Genomic DNA, 16,272 nt, shown 5'->3' on the forward strand with positions numbered 1-16,272 from the left:
GAGGAGGGATTCTCCCCAAAGCCACCTATTCCTCCGTCCGTGCCCCAGCACCGCGATCGCTGCGGCCCCCCACATTTTGCTCACAGCCCAAGAGAGAGCTGGCGTCCGGTCCCGCTTCCTCCTCCTCCCTCCTCCCGGCCAGAGCTATAACGGTTTTGAGCGGAGTCCGCCGGCGGCCTCGCAGCGGCCCGCTCCGTTCCGCACCCATGGGCCGCCCCCCATCCCTGTCCCGCCCCAGACCGGCCGGGGCCGGAGGGGAGCTCCAGGAGTGGACGGCTGTTAGTTTCCCTCCAACTTGAGGGGGCCATTTCCGCGGACCCCGCCCGTCCTGTCCCGGGCCATCAGTCAGTCAGCCCGCCTGCCCCGGGCGGCTCCTTGCCGCCCCCCACCCCCTGGCCGTCGTGGGTCGTGGCCCTGAGGGGAGGGGGCTGTAAACCCGGGGCAGCAGGGCAGGACAGGGCGGGGGAGCGCCGGAAAAGTTACTTCTCTCTTCTTCCCAGTTGGTGAGAGAGTTCCCAAAGCTGCCCGCCGCCCGCGGAAGGGGAGCGGGGAAGGCAGGCACGTCCCGGGCAGAGCTCAGAGGGCTAGGTCTCCTTACCCAGCTGTTCTCGCATCTCCTTGAGGGATGTCCCGCTATTGCCGCTACCGTTACCGCCGGCGTCCGCCATCTTCAGTCTCGGGAGCCGCTACTGGCGTGCGACTCGCACTGCGCAGGCTCGGGGGTGCCGGACGCCTCGACCTCGCCGCCCGCCGCTCTAGTCCCAGGCGTGCGAAGGGTGGGAGGAGGAGGCTGGGGCTGGAAGAGGAGGCTGGGGCTGGGGGAGGCGCGAGAGGCTGCCGGCTTTAGCACCGCCCCCGTCCGGCCTCCAAGACCCATACCACCGCTGGTGCCAGTGCCCACGGGCGGGAGGCAGCCACACCCCCTCTCCTGCCCGCCCCCGCCCCCGGCCCCGCCAGCCTAAGGGATGCCTGCGCCCGATCCCCCCCGCCCCCGACCCGTTAGGTGAGAATGAGGGCGAAAAAAGCCCCCCTGGGGGGCTCTGAGACTACGGAGCTGCCCAAAGTACAAAGTACACCCTTAAGAGTTAGGGTGCGATGAGGCTATAGGCTACCCCAGTTCCTAAGGGACGCGCGCCGTTGCTAAATCGTCGGGAAATATGTCACCTTGGCTAGAACATCCTCACATCGAACTATAGGGCCCCTAGAAACTTCAAGAATGTAACTAGTAAACGGGGGGGGGGGCGGGGAAGGGGGGGGGCAACAGATAGGTAGATAGGTAGGTAGGTAGACAGACAGTATTAGATATAATGAGCATCAGATAGATAGATAGACAGACCCATATTGGAATCCAGAATGTCAGTTAGGGCTATCCAATCCAACCCACATCCCCAATAAATGGTCAGTCAGCCTGTGCTTGAGGACTTTTTCTTTAGGGGGAACCTACTCACTCTACCTCAGGAGGCAGCCAATGCTACTAATTTTAGTAAGTTTTTCCAAACAACAAACTTAATTCTGTATCTTGGTGGCTTTAATTTGTAACCCTAACCCAAACAGACAAAATTTAATCCCTCTTCAGAATGAGGATCCTTCAGAAAGTTGGAGATATCCACTCACCAGAGAGACCTCCCCTCTCCAAGTTAAACATCCTTGGGTCCTTCAGTTGACACTATTTGGAGGCTCTTTATAATCACACAGCCAGTAAGTGTCTGAGCCAGAGTTGGAGCCCAAGTCAAGTTCCCAGTTTCTTTAACTGGTCCTCATGGCATGATCTCAAGGCCCTCACTATTACAGTAAAGGTCCGAGCCAGAATCAGAGCCCAAGTCTTCTGAATTCCCCATCCAGGAACTCTTTTCCTTATAGTATAAGAATGAAAACTTCTCTCTTTTCACTTCTCACCCCACAGTAGCATCCATCTCAATCATCTCCAAGACTTCTCTACATTCCTTCTACACTTAAAATTTTTATTGTTTTATATTCATAAACCCAGATTTTATATCTATTTCATTCATCACCATACTAATTCTGTTACCTTGGGCAGGTCACTTCTCCCTGGGCCTCAGTTTCCCCCTTTATAAAATGAAAGGAGCTGGACCACATGGTCTCCAAAATCTCTTCCAGCTCTGGAGTTAGGAGTTTAGGATCCTATCAACTTATATCTAACTTACCAACATTGGTTAGCATCACTCACTGCTAAGACTCTTCATCCCCCCTTTAAAACTGGGAGTATTGGCAATTACTAAAGCCTCAGTCACATACATTTTAAAAAAAGAGTGACCCATGCAAAAAAAAAATACCATGATATAAAAAACAAAGTAAGCATCCTTGGCTGTGGGGCTGTGGTGAATAGAGAGCTGGTTTCATAGGCAAGAAGACCTAGCCTGGGGTCAGTTCTACTTTTGATACATACAGGCTATATGACCTTGGTCAAATCCTTTAATCTGAATCTTGGTACCCCCTCCCCTCCCCCAGGCAAGTCTGTAACATTCTAACATGGTGATCTGCATGAGAAGGAGTTTCCTCACTGGGAGTTCCTTAGTGGTTAAAATCACAAATCTGGTACTATAACAAAAGAAACCAAAGCCTGATAAGACAGATGGGCCACCCTGAAAGTACAAGGCATGTTGCAAGAAGGCCAGACTGCCTAATGCATGGAGTTTAAAAAGGGAAGATAGCAACAGATTACCACTACTTCACTTCCCCTCAGTTTCCTCATCTGTAAAATGAGGATAATAATATTCTCATTACCCACATCACAGGATTTTTGTGAAGAAAGTTCTTTGTGAAGATTCAAATTCTTTGTAAAGCTTAAAGGCACTTTGCTGAGGCAGCAAAAAGGGGCCTGAGTGGGGAAGCTAGGTGGCCCAGTGAATAGAGCACTGGCCCTGGAGTCAGGAAGACCTGAGTTCAAATCAGTCCTCAGACACTTAACACACACACACACAAAAACTAGTCCTGTGACTTTAGGCAAGTCACTTAAGCCCAATTGCCCTCAAAAAAAAAGCAAAAAGGGGCCTGAGATTCTTCATTAGGAGCTGGAGAGAAGAGGTATGGAATTAGAGTTAAATAAATGAAATCTTGCTAGTAAGTAGATTTCCACTTAAGACTTTCCCACAGACTACAGCTGAAGTTAGCGCCTTCTGTTTGCATTAGGGTTTGACCATGTTATTTCCCGAGAAAAGGCAGCAGCTACATTGTGCAACACATGCCTTGGGTTATCCTTATCACCCGTTGTCTTCTGCTCCAATTTCAGGACTGCTGAATTCTGCTGAAGGAAGTCACATAAATTCTGATCTCAGCTGGATTCTTGTCATTGCAAACTTTTTCCTATGCCTCTCTCAGTAGATGTCCCCACCTGCTACTTTAGGAAATCAACATCATCTATCATGAGCTCTCTCTTCTTCCCTGCTCCGAGTCTCAAACCCTTTAACATCATCCCCCATTCTCTCCTCCATTGTACCTGTCTCTGAAGAAGATGTGACTTTTTTCTTTGTCAAGATCAACCTCTATACTTGTGATCTCTATTCTCTCTGGGAGCTTTCCCTTTGATTATCACCCTCATCTTTCATTATTCATTATCTACTGGCTCCTTCTCTCTGTATAACCAGGTCTCATCTATCTTTTAAAAAACTTCACTTGGCCCTGCCATTCCTTCATGCTCTTATCCAGCAGACCTTTCCTTTTCATAGCCAAACTACTAGAAGTAGTCTACACTGCTGTCTTTACTTCCTCACGTCACTCTCAACCCTCGTAGTCTACCTCCCAGACATCTACCTCCCTGCCATGTCACTTGCTCTTTCCCTCAGAGAACAGAAGGACCTGCTCCTGAGAGCCTGTTTTCTGAATGGGGAGCACTTCATCTTATCTTGGCCTGGCTTGGGCCCACCAAGCTCTTTCCAGGGCATCTCCATGTAATGTGGTTGCCCTTATAACCACTCCCCCACCCAATTCCTAGCTCTGAGGACAATAGTCAGATCAACATTGTCATTCCCTGTAAGGAAGTGTCAATCAATCATCCAATGACTCCAATCCCCCTGCCTATTATTGCCATGTCTTAAAACACTACCCTGACCACCATTCCCCTATGTTAATGTCTTCCATGTAAGACTGTAAGTTCCTTGAGATCATTGTCGTTCTGTTGTTTCAGTCGTGTCCAACTCTTTGTGACCACATTTGGGGTTTTCTTGGCAAAGATACTGGAGTGGCTTGCCATTCCCTTCTCTAGCTTATTTTACAGATTAGGAAACTGAGGCAAACAGGGTGAAGTGATTTGCCCAGTGTCACATAACTAGTAAGTGTCTGAGGCCACATTTGAACTCAGGTCTTCCTAACTCCAGGTCCAGCTCTCTATCCACTGAGCCCCTAGCTGCCTAAAAATGGTTTGGGGGAGTTGCTATTGTTTAGCTGTGTCTGACTCTTGGTGACCCCATTTTGGGTCTTCTTGGCAGAGATACTGGAGGGGTTTGCCATTTCATTCTCCACCTCATTTTACAGATGAGGAAACTGAGGCAAACAGGGTGAAGTGACTTACCCAGGATCACATAGCTAGTCAGTATCTGAGGCAATATTTGAACTCAGGGAGATGAGTCACCCAGACTCTAGTCCTGGCACTCTATCACTGCTCCACCTGGCTGCCCCTGCCACATAGTAAGTAGTTAAAAATGCTTTTTCATTCATTCATTTCCACTCTTACAATCAAGTGAATCTGCTCTCCCCAAGGTTATCAATGCTCTCAACTGCTAAATCCAATAACTTTCTCTTAACCCTCATCTTGGTTGACCTCTTTGAGGTTATTAACGGGTCATTCTCACCCTCCATCCAATCTCTCCTCCCTGGCCTTCTGTAACACTGCTCTCTCCTGGCTACTCCTTAATCTCCTTTGATGGATCATCATCAGGGATGTTGATGTTGTCCCTATAAAAGCATGGATGTTCTCTCAAAGTTCTTTCCATGTCTTCTTTTTCTCTCCACTCTCTGTGATCTCAACTCTCATCAATTCAGTTCTAATCTCTAAGCAAATGACTCCCAACCCCATAAATACAGCCCTAGCCTTTCCTCAATTCCAGTCCCTCACCACTAACTCCTAGACATTTCCCCTTGGACATCCTGGCAGTGTCAAATCCAACAGGTCCAAAACTAAACTTGTTATTTTGCCCCTAAACCTCACCCTCTTCCAAACTTTCCTCTCTCTCTCTCTCTCTCTCTCTCTCTCTCTCCCTCTCCTCTTCATCTTCTTTCTCTCTCTCTCTCTCTCTCTCTCTCTCTCTCTTTTTAGCAATTGGGGTTAAGTAACTTGCTCAAGTTTACATGGCCAGTTAATTTTGTGTGGGTGATAAGTATCTGAGGCCAGAACTGATGAGGTCTCCCGACTCTGGGCTGCTCCTCCTCTTTCTCTTAAAGGCACCACTTAATTGCTCAGATTCCCACCTTTGGAGACATCCTTGATTCTTCTTGCTCTCACTCCCCACCCCTTCCCCAACTAATTCTTCATGTCTTTCAGATTCTACCTCTCTTGTGTCCATCCCCTTCTCTCCACTCACATAACTACTACCCCAGTTCAGGCAGGTCCTCCTCACATCTCCCAGGGAGTAATTGCTTTTCTAATTGTTCTTCCTGCTTCTAGTATTTCTCTTTTCCAAAATAATTTTCCTAAACTGACCAAGTTATTCCCTTTCTCAATAATCATCAGTGGCTACCTATTGTCTCTAGGATAAAATAAGAACACCACAGCCTGCTGTTTGAAGCCCTTTACAAATGGCTCCAACTTAACTTTCCAGACATTTCCTACTACCCTTCTCATTCTCTCTGTTCCTTGACAAAGAAACCATTCCCAGAACTTGACTTTCTATGTCTGTCACCTAGGCTAGTCTTCATTCCCTAATTCAGTCCTTCCTAAGGTTTTCCTCTCAGAATCCTTAGCTTTCTTCATGGCTACAAGTGCCATTTATCATAAAAAAAACTTTTACTGTCTCCAGCTCCCTCCCCTGAAATCAGCCCCTATTGATGAATGCTACCAAGCTTCCAACCACACCTGGGATATTTTGCATGGTACTCAGTACACAGAAGGAAACATGGCTCCTAATTGGTGGAGAGAATGCTGAGTGAACTTGATGCTGAGTACCTGTGTATAGGGTAGGGTCAGCATTAAAGCTTCTTGGGAAACAGAGAAATATGGTTTGACACACTCTTTGGGACAGAGACACATAAAAGGGCTTTGGAAGCAGTAAGTCAGTTAGTCAATAAACACTTATTAAGCATCTATTATGTACCAGGCACCTGGGAGACAAAGGAAGGCAAAAGACAGGCCCTGCTATGAAAGAACTGACAGTCTAATCAGGAGATAACATACTAACAATTCTATACCACAAGTTATATGCAGGATAAATTGGAAAAAATCACTGGCTCTGGGGTGGCCAGGTGGCTCAGCGAGTAAGAGCACTGGCTCCAGTGTCAGTATGACCTGGATCAAATCCGGGCTCAGATACTCAGCACCACACCCAGAAGTAATAACTGGCCGTGTAACCTTGAGCAAGTTACTTAACCCCAATTGCTTTAAAAAAAATCACTGGCTCTTCAACACTTCCATGATTTCCAGCTTGCCACCTGAAGACTTTGATGTGGACTGGGGTTGGTGGGAACCCCAAAATGTCAGGGTACAGGGTGGCATCTACCTGAAATGAATTTATGCACTCTAAACTTCTTCCACTCAAATGATAATGTTTATTGTAATGCCAAACAGAAGTGGGCAAGGTTCCTGGTGAACCTGCAACTTCATGGGAGTGAGACTGCTGCTTCTATACAAAAAGGACAGTGAAAGGATCTGGGTAGGATTAAACTGTGGTAAATAGTCTGAGGTGGTTCAAGAATGACCGTGAAAGGAATGTCAAGTAAACTAATTAAGTGATCTAGGTGGGCTGGGGTGGGCCTGTTGTCTGACATGTATGGGAAAATCCAGGGACTGGGTTACTTTCAAAGACATGGTTTTTTCCTTTTAGGGATTCAGGTCCCATCACTCCATCAGCTTCAGAGCCTTTCTCCCCTGGGGTGAGATCAGGGCAACTTTCTTGGTTTGAGTGTGGATCTCCTTGCTGCTAGCAAAGAACTCATTCACTCTTTAGTATCTTCTGGTATATTCTAATCAGTAGAATTTCTCTCTGTTTGCTATTCTGCTTAAATAAATGGATTTGCTCACTTTGGGATGTTTGTGGTAGTCTTTTGTGTAGCTAGAATTTGATGGGGAGAGACTAAGCTGGTGAGTGTAAGCTTTCACTAACACTCTCTCCCATAAGAACAAATAGGGAAGTAGCTTTGTTTTGAATGCCCCTCCCCAATTGTACCCCCTAGACCAACAACATTTGAGGGGGCAGATAGATCTAATTCTATAATTCTCATCCAGTTCCCCTTTTGAAGATAGGCAGGGGAAGGAACAAACTCTCAGTCACTGCCCTTTCTCCTGTTTCCCCCAAGGTGGAAATCATAGCTTCCCTTAGAGAGGGGTGGGCCAAATTCCAGAGATATAGTGCCTGTGAGTCACACATCTATACATTTAGACAATCTGCATTGACATACATATCTTAAATGGGCACACACATCTTAGACATCTTCACAGCACTTTGCACAGTTCACTTCCCAGCCAGAAGAGCTTTCTGGTTACTCTTTGAATTTAAAATCCCATCTCTGTCCCTTTATCCAGGCTGCTCCCCATACAAAGAATGCACTCCTTCCTTCACTTCTCAGAATCTTTATCTTGACATGATGATTCCTACAAGAAGTCTTCCTGATCCCCTCTGTTACTCTTCTTTCTCTCAGGCCTCTTATTACCTTGTATTTTGTGATGTCATGGAAAGGGCATTGGATTGGGAGAAGATTGAATAGACCTGGGTTCCAATTCTGGCACTGCCAGTGACTAACTGTATGACCACACACCAGTTACTTCACTCTCATCACCATCCCCACCCCAGAATGTAAGCTCCCTGAGGGCAAATATTGTTTCATTTTTGTCTTTGTAGACCAACTACTAAACACTATGCATATGATATAGTAGGCACCTACTACATATTTGCTGAATTGCCTGGAATAAATAAATACAGCCTTTTTCAGAACCCCCAGTAACTGAGTTTAAGGATGGCAAACAGTCACAAGAGCTACCTTTAAGGACAATAGACTGAAAATCCTAAGGCTGCCAAGCAGGGAAGGTAAGAAGAACCTTGGTGTGATGTGTAGAGTGTGATTTATGTTTGTGTTCCTCTGCATGCCAAGAAAGGGCTATGAAAGCATAAAGCACAGGGAGGTTTTCCTCTTAGAGGAGGTCTTTCTCTAGAAGAGTAGGTGAAAGGACAGGAGGAAGATTTTTCTCTACCTTCTGGGTTATGGGCCTGTAATGAGGATGGGAATTTGAAGATCTTTCCTGCCCCTTAATAGACCTAGGGGGGAGTTTGAAGACCTCCCCTGCTTTGAAAGTAAACTCTGCCCCCTGATAGCCTTAATGCAATCACACAGAGCCTGTGATGGAGGGAATTTGCTGAAGGGTTCAGCAGAGCCCAGAGGAAGCTTCCCTGCTGTGAAGATAAACTCTATCCCCTAATAGGCTAAATATGGAGCCTGTGGTGGGAGGAGTTTGCTGAAGGGAAGCAGAGCCCACAGGAAGCTGGTCAGAGTTAGCCAGATGGTGGGGGAGAGAGAGGAGCTCAGGCAAGGAGATAGAGAAGTTTTGTGAGTAAATATTGATCTTGTATTGGTTTGTGGGAAGGTTGAAGGATGCTGTGGCTCTCAGTGTCATTGTGGCTTCTGAATATCTTTGGTACTATGATGGAATCGGCTTACTGGTTTTGGGATTCCGTTTTCTGGTATCTAAATAAATGCTTCAGTTCTATCCTCTATCTGGAGACTTTGGTATATTTTGTGATTGAATATCATGCAATATTTACAGTCACAGTCTTTATCGTGATCGTGGCCACTATAAATATTGTATTGGCACTACAGGGCCTTGAAAAAAAGAAAACAAAGAATCTGAAAGTGTCCAAAGGGAATCCTGACCTTTTGTCAGGGGCTTGGAAAATGGAAAATTGTGATTCAAAGAAAGAAGGGAAGAAGGATAACTGATCCTCGGGAAATCGAAAATAGGGGGTTCTCTATATATTGTGAAGAGCTTAGTCATCTTGGGAGGAAGCAATTTCTTATGCTTCAAGGAATTCAAAGATGGATACACACAGGTGCCCCCAGGAGAAAGGTCACACTTCTGAAGAAGATACTAGTAATGGTGCTTGATAACTAACTCTCTGCAAAAGATTACCTTTGTGGCTACTTGTCAAACTGGCAAAAACAATAGAAGGTTCTGCCGTCTTCCCAGGGTACATATACAGGAAATGACCAAGACTTTGTCAAATACAATGACTATTACCTATACCTCATGATTCATGGGGGTGTGGGGGAAATGATACCACCAGAAGTAACCTAGAAAGCATTAATAGGGATTATGAAGTCTTGGGCAAGAAATTTTTTTTTTAAGCAATCGGGGTTAAGTAACTTGCTCAAGGTTACACGGCCAGGTGTTTCTGGGTGGGTGCTAAGTGTCTGAGCCCGGATTCGATCCCAGGTCATCCCGACACTGGAGCCAGTCCTCTTACTTGCTGTGCTACCTGGCCACCCCATTGGGCAAGAAATTTAAGATGTGAAGGGCACAGGTGGTATTCTCATCAGTGTTGCTAATGGAAGGCGAAAGTTGCAGAAGAGAAAAACAGACTTAGAAAGTGAATTATCTGGCAAAGAAGAGAGTATCTGAGAACTACATTTGGCCTTCTGCACCATGGCTTAAAATATAGGACATATGAACTCCTGGCCATGTATAAAGTGCACCCAAAAAAAGTCCCCCACCCCAAAGTTTGCCAGGAGTCCTGTGAATCTAATACAGGGGGTTTAAGCCAAAATGAGAAGGGGAAGGAGAAAATGTCATATAGATAATTAGAGAGAGAAATAGAGAATTAGAGAGAATGAAAGAGAAAGGGAGGAGAAGAGAGAGAGGGAGGGGAGAGAAAGAGAGAAAGGAGAGAGAGAAAAAGAGAGAGAGAGAAGAGAGGGAAGAAAGAGAGACAGCAAGAGATAGAGACAGTCTGGCATAGTTGATAGAATCAGGATAGTAGATAGAAGCCAGGAAGACCTAGCTTCATACCCCATCTGTGACATACACTGGCAATGGAATCCTGGAAAAGTTCTCTAACTTTTCAGGCCCCTAGGTAACTTTCTAAGATCTTAAGTGGCAGAGAAGGTGCTGATCTGCATTGGTGGAAGGAATTTCCTCATCCTGGAACACCTATTTTAATGAAATCATGGGCCTAATTCCTATCTATCTATCTTTTTTTTTTGCTTTTTGGAGGGCAGTTGGGGTTAAATGACTTGCCCAAGGTCACACGGCTAGTTTTTTTGTGTGTGTGTGTTAAGTGTCTGAGGCCGGATATGAATTCAGGTCCTCCTGACTCCAGGGCCTGTGCTCTATTCACTGAGCCACCTAGCCGCCCCTATCTATCTTTCTTTCTATCTAGCTATCCATCTATCTGTAGCTATTCATCCATCTATTTGTTTCATTATTTCTTTCAATCTCATCTACCTTACTCTATCACAATCTCTCTCACCCTTATCCTAATATATATTATCTACCTATTTATGTATATCCATCTGTTTTACCATCTCTTTCACTACTTTTCTCAGTCTCATCTATTTTATTTTATCTCTATCTGTCTGTCTATTTATCTACCTACCTACCTATCTATCTGCCTGTCTGTCTAATTTCCTCAGCCAGATGCCTTGGGAAAAACAGGTACTATGTAGGAAGAAGAATATCTACAGACAATACCAGTAATTCACAGGACATAATATCCAAGTGGAGGGACAATAATAAAACCCATGGATTCAGATATCTATGGATAAATATGGGTAATAAACAAGGTGAATTGGACATCCTTTTCAGGGAGACAAACTTGCTTCATCAGAATCACTGACACTTAGTGGAATGGGGTTCATGACTGGAATAAGCTCCAAAAGAGTATAACTTATTCAAAAGGAATAGGCTATATTAGGGATGGTGTTGTAGCATTATGTATTGGGAAAATATACGAGTAAATCCAGAAACCTGGGGGTGGGGTAGGATGGAGCAGGGTAGAAAGAATTTGGTTGAAGATCAATAAGGAAAATAATATGGTCCTAGGAGCATTTCACAGACCCCAGAGAAAATAAATGAATCCAAGAAACAGAACCTAAGCCTTCTACATCCTTTAGCTTACATCCCCTTCTCTTCTCTGACACTGCCACCTCCTTGGAGCAGACCCTTATCACAATCCAGCTGGTCTACTGTGAGAGCTTGCTAGTTGGTCTGCCTTCCGCAAATCTCTCCTCATTCCAGTTCATCTTCCAGTCAGTTGTCAAACTGATCTTCCTGAAGTGCAAGTCTAACCATGTCACATGGCCCCTACCCAATTAACATTAGTAGCTCCCTATTACTTCCAGGATCATGTATAAAATCTTCTGTTTAGTGGTCAAACCGCTTCATAATCTGCCCCTGCTATTTTTCAGTCTTCTCCCATCTTATACTATGTATTCCTTCATCCAGTGTGTTCCTTAACCATATCACCCCATCTCCCAGATCTGGGCATTTTCACCGGCTGTCCCCTATATATAGAATGCTCTCCTTCCTCATCTCCACCACCTGGCTTCCTTCAAGTCCCATTTGAAACCTCACCTTCTTCGGGAAGACTTTCCTGATCCCTCTTAATTCTAGAAACTTCCTTCTGTTGATTATTTCTAATTTATTTCTGTGTATAGATTGTTTGTACATAATTATTTGCATGCGGTTTCTCTTATTTGATTGTGTGCTCCTTAAGGGCAAGGATTGTTTTTTACTTTTCTTGGTATCTTGGGCACCTGGGCACTCAACTGATGTTTATTGATTGATTGATAAAAGATAATATAGATGTATTATTACATAACTACTTGTAAGGTAGTTATGGAGGACTCCAATTATCCAGACACATAGTGGAGCTCCCTCTCTGCCTAAAAGCACGACAGCTAGATTTGTCTTATTGAAAATGTCGTCCTTCAAAACGTAGGGAAAGAGACATAAGAAATTGCTATTTAGGACCTGATTTTGACCAACAAAGAAGACCTGGTTGCCTTGATAGAAATGTTAGAAACCTTGATCACTTCATTGTAAAATTTGTAATAGGAAAGGTGAGGAAAGTCAGACATAGCCGGATGTATACCCCAGATTTTCAGCAAATGAGTTTCTAAGAATTCAGAGAAAGTCCCAACTCCCAAAACGAGTTGAAGGAAAGGAAAGGATCCCAACTCCTAAAATTTCCCAGGTGCATTTGGCCCTAGATGGATGCAAAACTTTCAAGGATGAAGTTCTAATGATGCCAACACAAAGTATGAGGAAGAAAAACTGTTGGCATAACGTTCTATTCATCTAAGAACAAATTCAGTGTAGTAGCATCTAATTTGTTCCTCACATGCTATGAAATTAGCAGATCCCTATGGCCAAAGTGGAGACAGGATAGCTGTGCCCGAGTAAATCAACACTGTATCCTTACTGAAAATCCATTCTCTGCTTTGGTTGAGTAAACCTCCTTTCTTTAAATGTTAGATAGTCTATGACTGTCTCATTTCATTCCAGTCCTGAATCTGAACCACTGACCTGGCCTAAGCAGAATTGGCTTAGAACAACATGTACTGAAGATGGAAACGAGCAAGTGATAAGATGAATACAAAGTTATGACTTTGTACTGTAAGAATGGCACCAGAAGTATGAAGGTTCAAAATGAGCTGAGGCTGCTGCCTTGGTTCATTAACTTTTATTTAGCTTTCTGATATTGAAAGGAACACGGAACTTCACCTTTGAATTCCAAAAGCATTTATCAGGGTCTTTAAAATTGATGGGGCTACAATTTATCTCTCACAATAAAACAACTACCCTCATGGCATTGGTATTGCTGAAAAATATTGCTATACCAAGAGAAATATACTGCCCATCATATACCCCAGAAAGGCCAAAGACAGAGAGAAAAGATTCATGTGTACAAAAATATTTATATAAGCACTTTTTTTGTAGCAAAAAAAATCCTAGAAATAAAGTAGATAACTGTCAGCTGTGGAATGGTTGAACAAATCATGGTACAGCTAAATCCTAATTAAAGTGAAAAATTAATGCCATGAGGTGGTTAATATTATTTGAATTTGCATTGCATTTTTCCATTAGGCTAGAACCAGTAACTATATTTAAATAACTATAATTTGGAATATATTAAATCATTTCATGGGATTCATTATTTACACAAATCGGTATCTAGCTATTTACAAATGTTATAGAATAATATTATTGTCTTTTAAGAAATGACAGAAAGGTTAGATGCAGAGAAACCTAGGAAAATTTGTATGAACTGATACAGAGTGAAGTGAGCAGAGTCAGAACAATTGCTATACTAACCACAATAATTTTAAGGACAACAACTTTGAAAGGCTTTAGAATTCTGATCAATGCAATGACCAATTATGACTCTAGAAGGCTAATGATGAAACCTGCTCCCCATCTCTTGGTAGAAAGAGAATGAAGTAGAGGTATAGAATGAGACCAATGTTTTCAGAAATGATCAACATGTGCATTTGTTCTGTTTGACTATGCTAATTTGTTATATGGGAAGGCTTTTATTTAGGGGGCAGCAGTAGGATTTTGTGATAATGATACATAAAAAAAGAAAAGCAGCATCAGTAAAGTATTCAAAAATACACAAAAAAGTTGAGAAATACACATAGATAAGCAAGGAAGTGTTAGTACAACAATGTTAAATTTAATATATATATTTTTAAAAACCAAGCCACAGTTTCATATATATTCTGCTTTTTCAATTTTTCATTGTATATAGAAATAGTCATGTTTGTGGATGGTTAATAAGTTCATGTAGTTTTTTGTTTACTGCCCCCTGAAGTGTTGTAATGTTTCATGTCTGGCTTGGGGGTCACTTCTCCTCAGGCTGATCTGAGCTGAAGAATTCCTGTATAACCCTTCTAGACGTCTCAGGAGATGCTGTGAGCTCCAGCTAGGGCAAGATTCAAGGACTGGCATCACACAGGCCAGTGATTGCTGAACTGAATGACTTCCCTGGGAAGCTGGGGACCTGTGTCTTTCAAGTTCTTGAAGCTGTGGCAATAGCCCACTATTTTGTCGAACATGATGATTACCTATTTGTTGACACAATTTCTCCTACACTTGTAGGGTACCCTTACTAGAGCACCCCTAGGCAGTCAATTGAGTACATTCCTGGCCAATCAAGTCAGGACAAGAGGGAATGGGGGGAATGCCTCTATTGCCAAGTTGAATACTTGAACGTTAAGAGCAGCAAGGCAGTAGAATGTATGTGATGTGTTGAGTATAACTCAGTGCCAGCCCATTTCCTTGCCAGCTTATAACTGGCAATGAATGCTAAGGATAACAGAAAGAATTTCTTAAATTATGTCTGGCACAAACATAGTGGGAGGATCAAAGAAAGAAGCCAATTTCTTGTGGGTGGATGAATTAAGATAAGGAAATAGAGGGAAAAGGCTGAAGTATTCAATTCATATTTTGCTTCTGTTTCCCCTGCTAAAAGCAAAATTATTTTCGGCTGAGGAAAGATAGAAGAAAAATGCTTAACCTGGAAAAGAAACCCAAGCTAAGTGGGGCAATAGCTGTTATTAATGAATCCAAGTGACCAGAACCTGAAGAGCTACCTCTTTGAAAGAAGTGGTGGGTGGGGGAAGCAAGTTGGTGCAGTGGCTTGACACAATATGGAGTCATTATCCACAGTTTAATAGGTGCTCAAAGGATTGTGAGTGGAAAAAGTTTAAGAAGCCCTGGGATAGAGAACTGGCCCTGGAGTCAGGAGGACCTGAATTCAAATCTGACCTCAGACACTTGACACTGACTAGCTGTGTGACCCTGGGCAAGTCACTTAACCCCCCAAACAAAACACAAAGAAGTGGTAGATGCCATCTGCTGTGTAATTATAATGCCCAATCTTGGCTCCAGGGAAGAAATAAAGAAATGCACCACCTTACTTTTATTAGAGAGGCGGGAATTCAGGGAGAGTTGTATATGCTATCTGGTGAAGACACTGTCCCTTGGCACACTGTCCTTTGGGTTTCCTGAACTTCACAAAGAAATGGTTACAATGAAATAGGGGTAGAGGTTTATTCAGAAATGACAATGATGTAATAACAAACAGCAACAGTAGCATAAGCAAAAGAAGAAGCAGTCCTAGATATGCTTGCTGAGGTACAGTTGGTGATATTTGAAAAACTGTGGACAATATGACAGAAGCCACAAGACTGGACTGTGGCAAATGTCCTTATTTTCCAAATGGGAAGAGTTGAAGTATTCAAACTATACAGGCCACTTTGATGCTTGACAAAATTGTAGAATGTAATATTAAAGGGATGGTTAGTGAGCACTTCAAAAATGAGGTGGAGATCACAAAGAGATAGGTAGCATGGCTTCATCAAGACTAACCTCATTTCCTCCTGGGATAGGACTGGTAGACCCAGAGAGCTATAGTTAGATGAGGGTATGATTAGATGGATGTGCAACTGGATGAATGAACAGACCCACAGTGTCTTTGATTACTTTATATCAGTCTAGGGGGAGGTCTCTAGTGGAAAGGTCTGTCCTTGGCTTAATGCTGATTAAATTTTAGATAATCTTAGATCAATGAAAACATAGATAATAAAAATAAAAACAACTGAAAAAAGAATAACACTCATGTAGCATATTAGGGGTCACAAAGTGCTTTCCATATACATTTTTCCTTTGATCTCATTAGATGTTATTAAAAGATAAACTTATTGAATTTTCAAATGACACAAAACTAAGATGATTATGGATAACCAACATGTTAGATATTACAAGTCACACTCCAAAAAGGTCTCAAGGTGCTACAATAATAGGTAAAATATAATCAGATAAAATTTAATAGCAACAAATGTACAGTCCTTTTTTGGGAATAAAACAAAAATAACTGCACCAAAGCAGCATTTACTAGACTATGTCATTGTAAAGAGAAGAGACAGACAGGATGTGAGAGTGAAGAAATGATGTGTGGCACAGTGCTGGACCAATCATAGACTCGTGGCCCCAGAACAAAACAACTACTAGAAGACTTCATGTCAACAGATTAGAGCCCTTCTCTATGTGTGAACAGTTTGTTGCTAACTTGGAAGGAAAATTGAGCCAACACATGGTTGGCAACAGTGGAG

The 16,272-nt window shown here is 43.3% G+C and overlaps 1 protein-coding gene across 11 annotated transcripts in view; it reads right to left on the reverse strand.

Moving 5' to 3' along the window:
• The window catches only part of MAP7D3 (MAP7 domain containing 3), a 198,879-nt gene that overhangs the window by 75,923 nt on the left and 106,684 nt on the right, over positions 1–16,272 (reverse strand). For 8 of the 11 annotated variants that reach the window (XM_069074137.1, XM_069074131.1, XM_069074139.1 and 5 more), the window contains exon 1: positions 599–815. In XM_069074137.1, coding sequence (XP_068930238.1) covers positions 599–668 — 70 coding nt within the window. In that variant the 5' untranslated portion in view covers positions 669–815. Of the gene's footprint in view, positions 1–598; positions 816–16,272 lie in introns of those variants that run through there. The other 3 variants (XM_069074140.1, XM_069074138.1, XM_069074129.1) reach the window with 2 other exon arrangements.

This window comes from Petaurus breviceps, unplaced genomic scaffold (assembly GCF_028583685.1).
Source record: "Petaurus breviceps papuanus isolate PSGF00001 unplaced genomic scaffold, PetGlider_PUasm1.0 90881, whole genome shotgun sequence".
Lineage (NCBI taxonomy): Eukaryota > Metazoa > Chordata > Mammalia > Diprotodontia > Petauridae > Petaurus > Petaurus breviceps.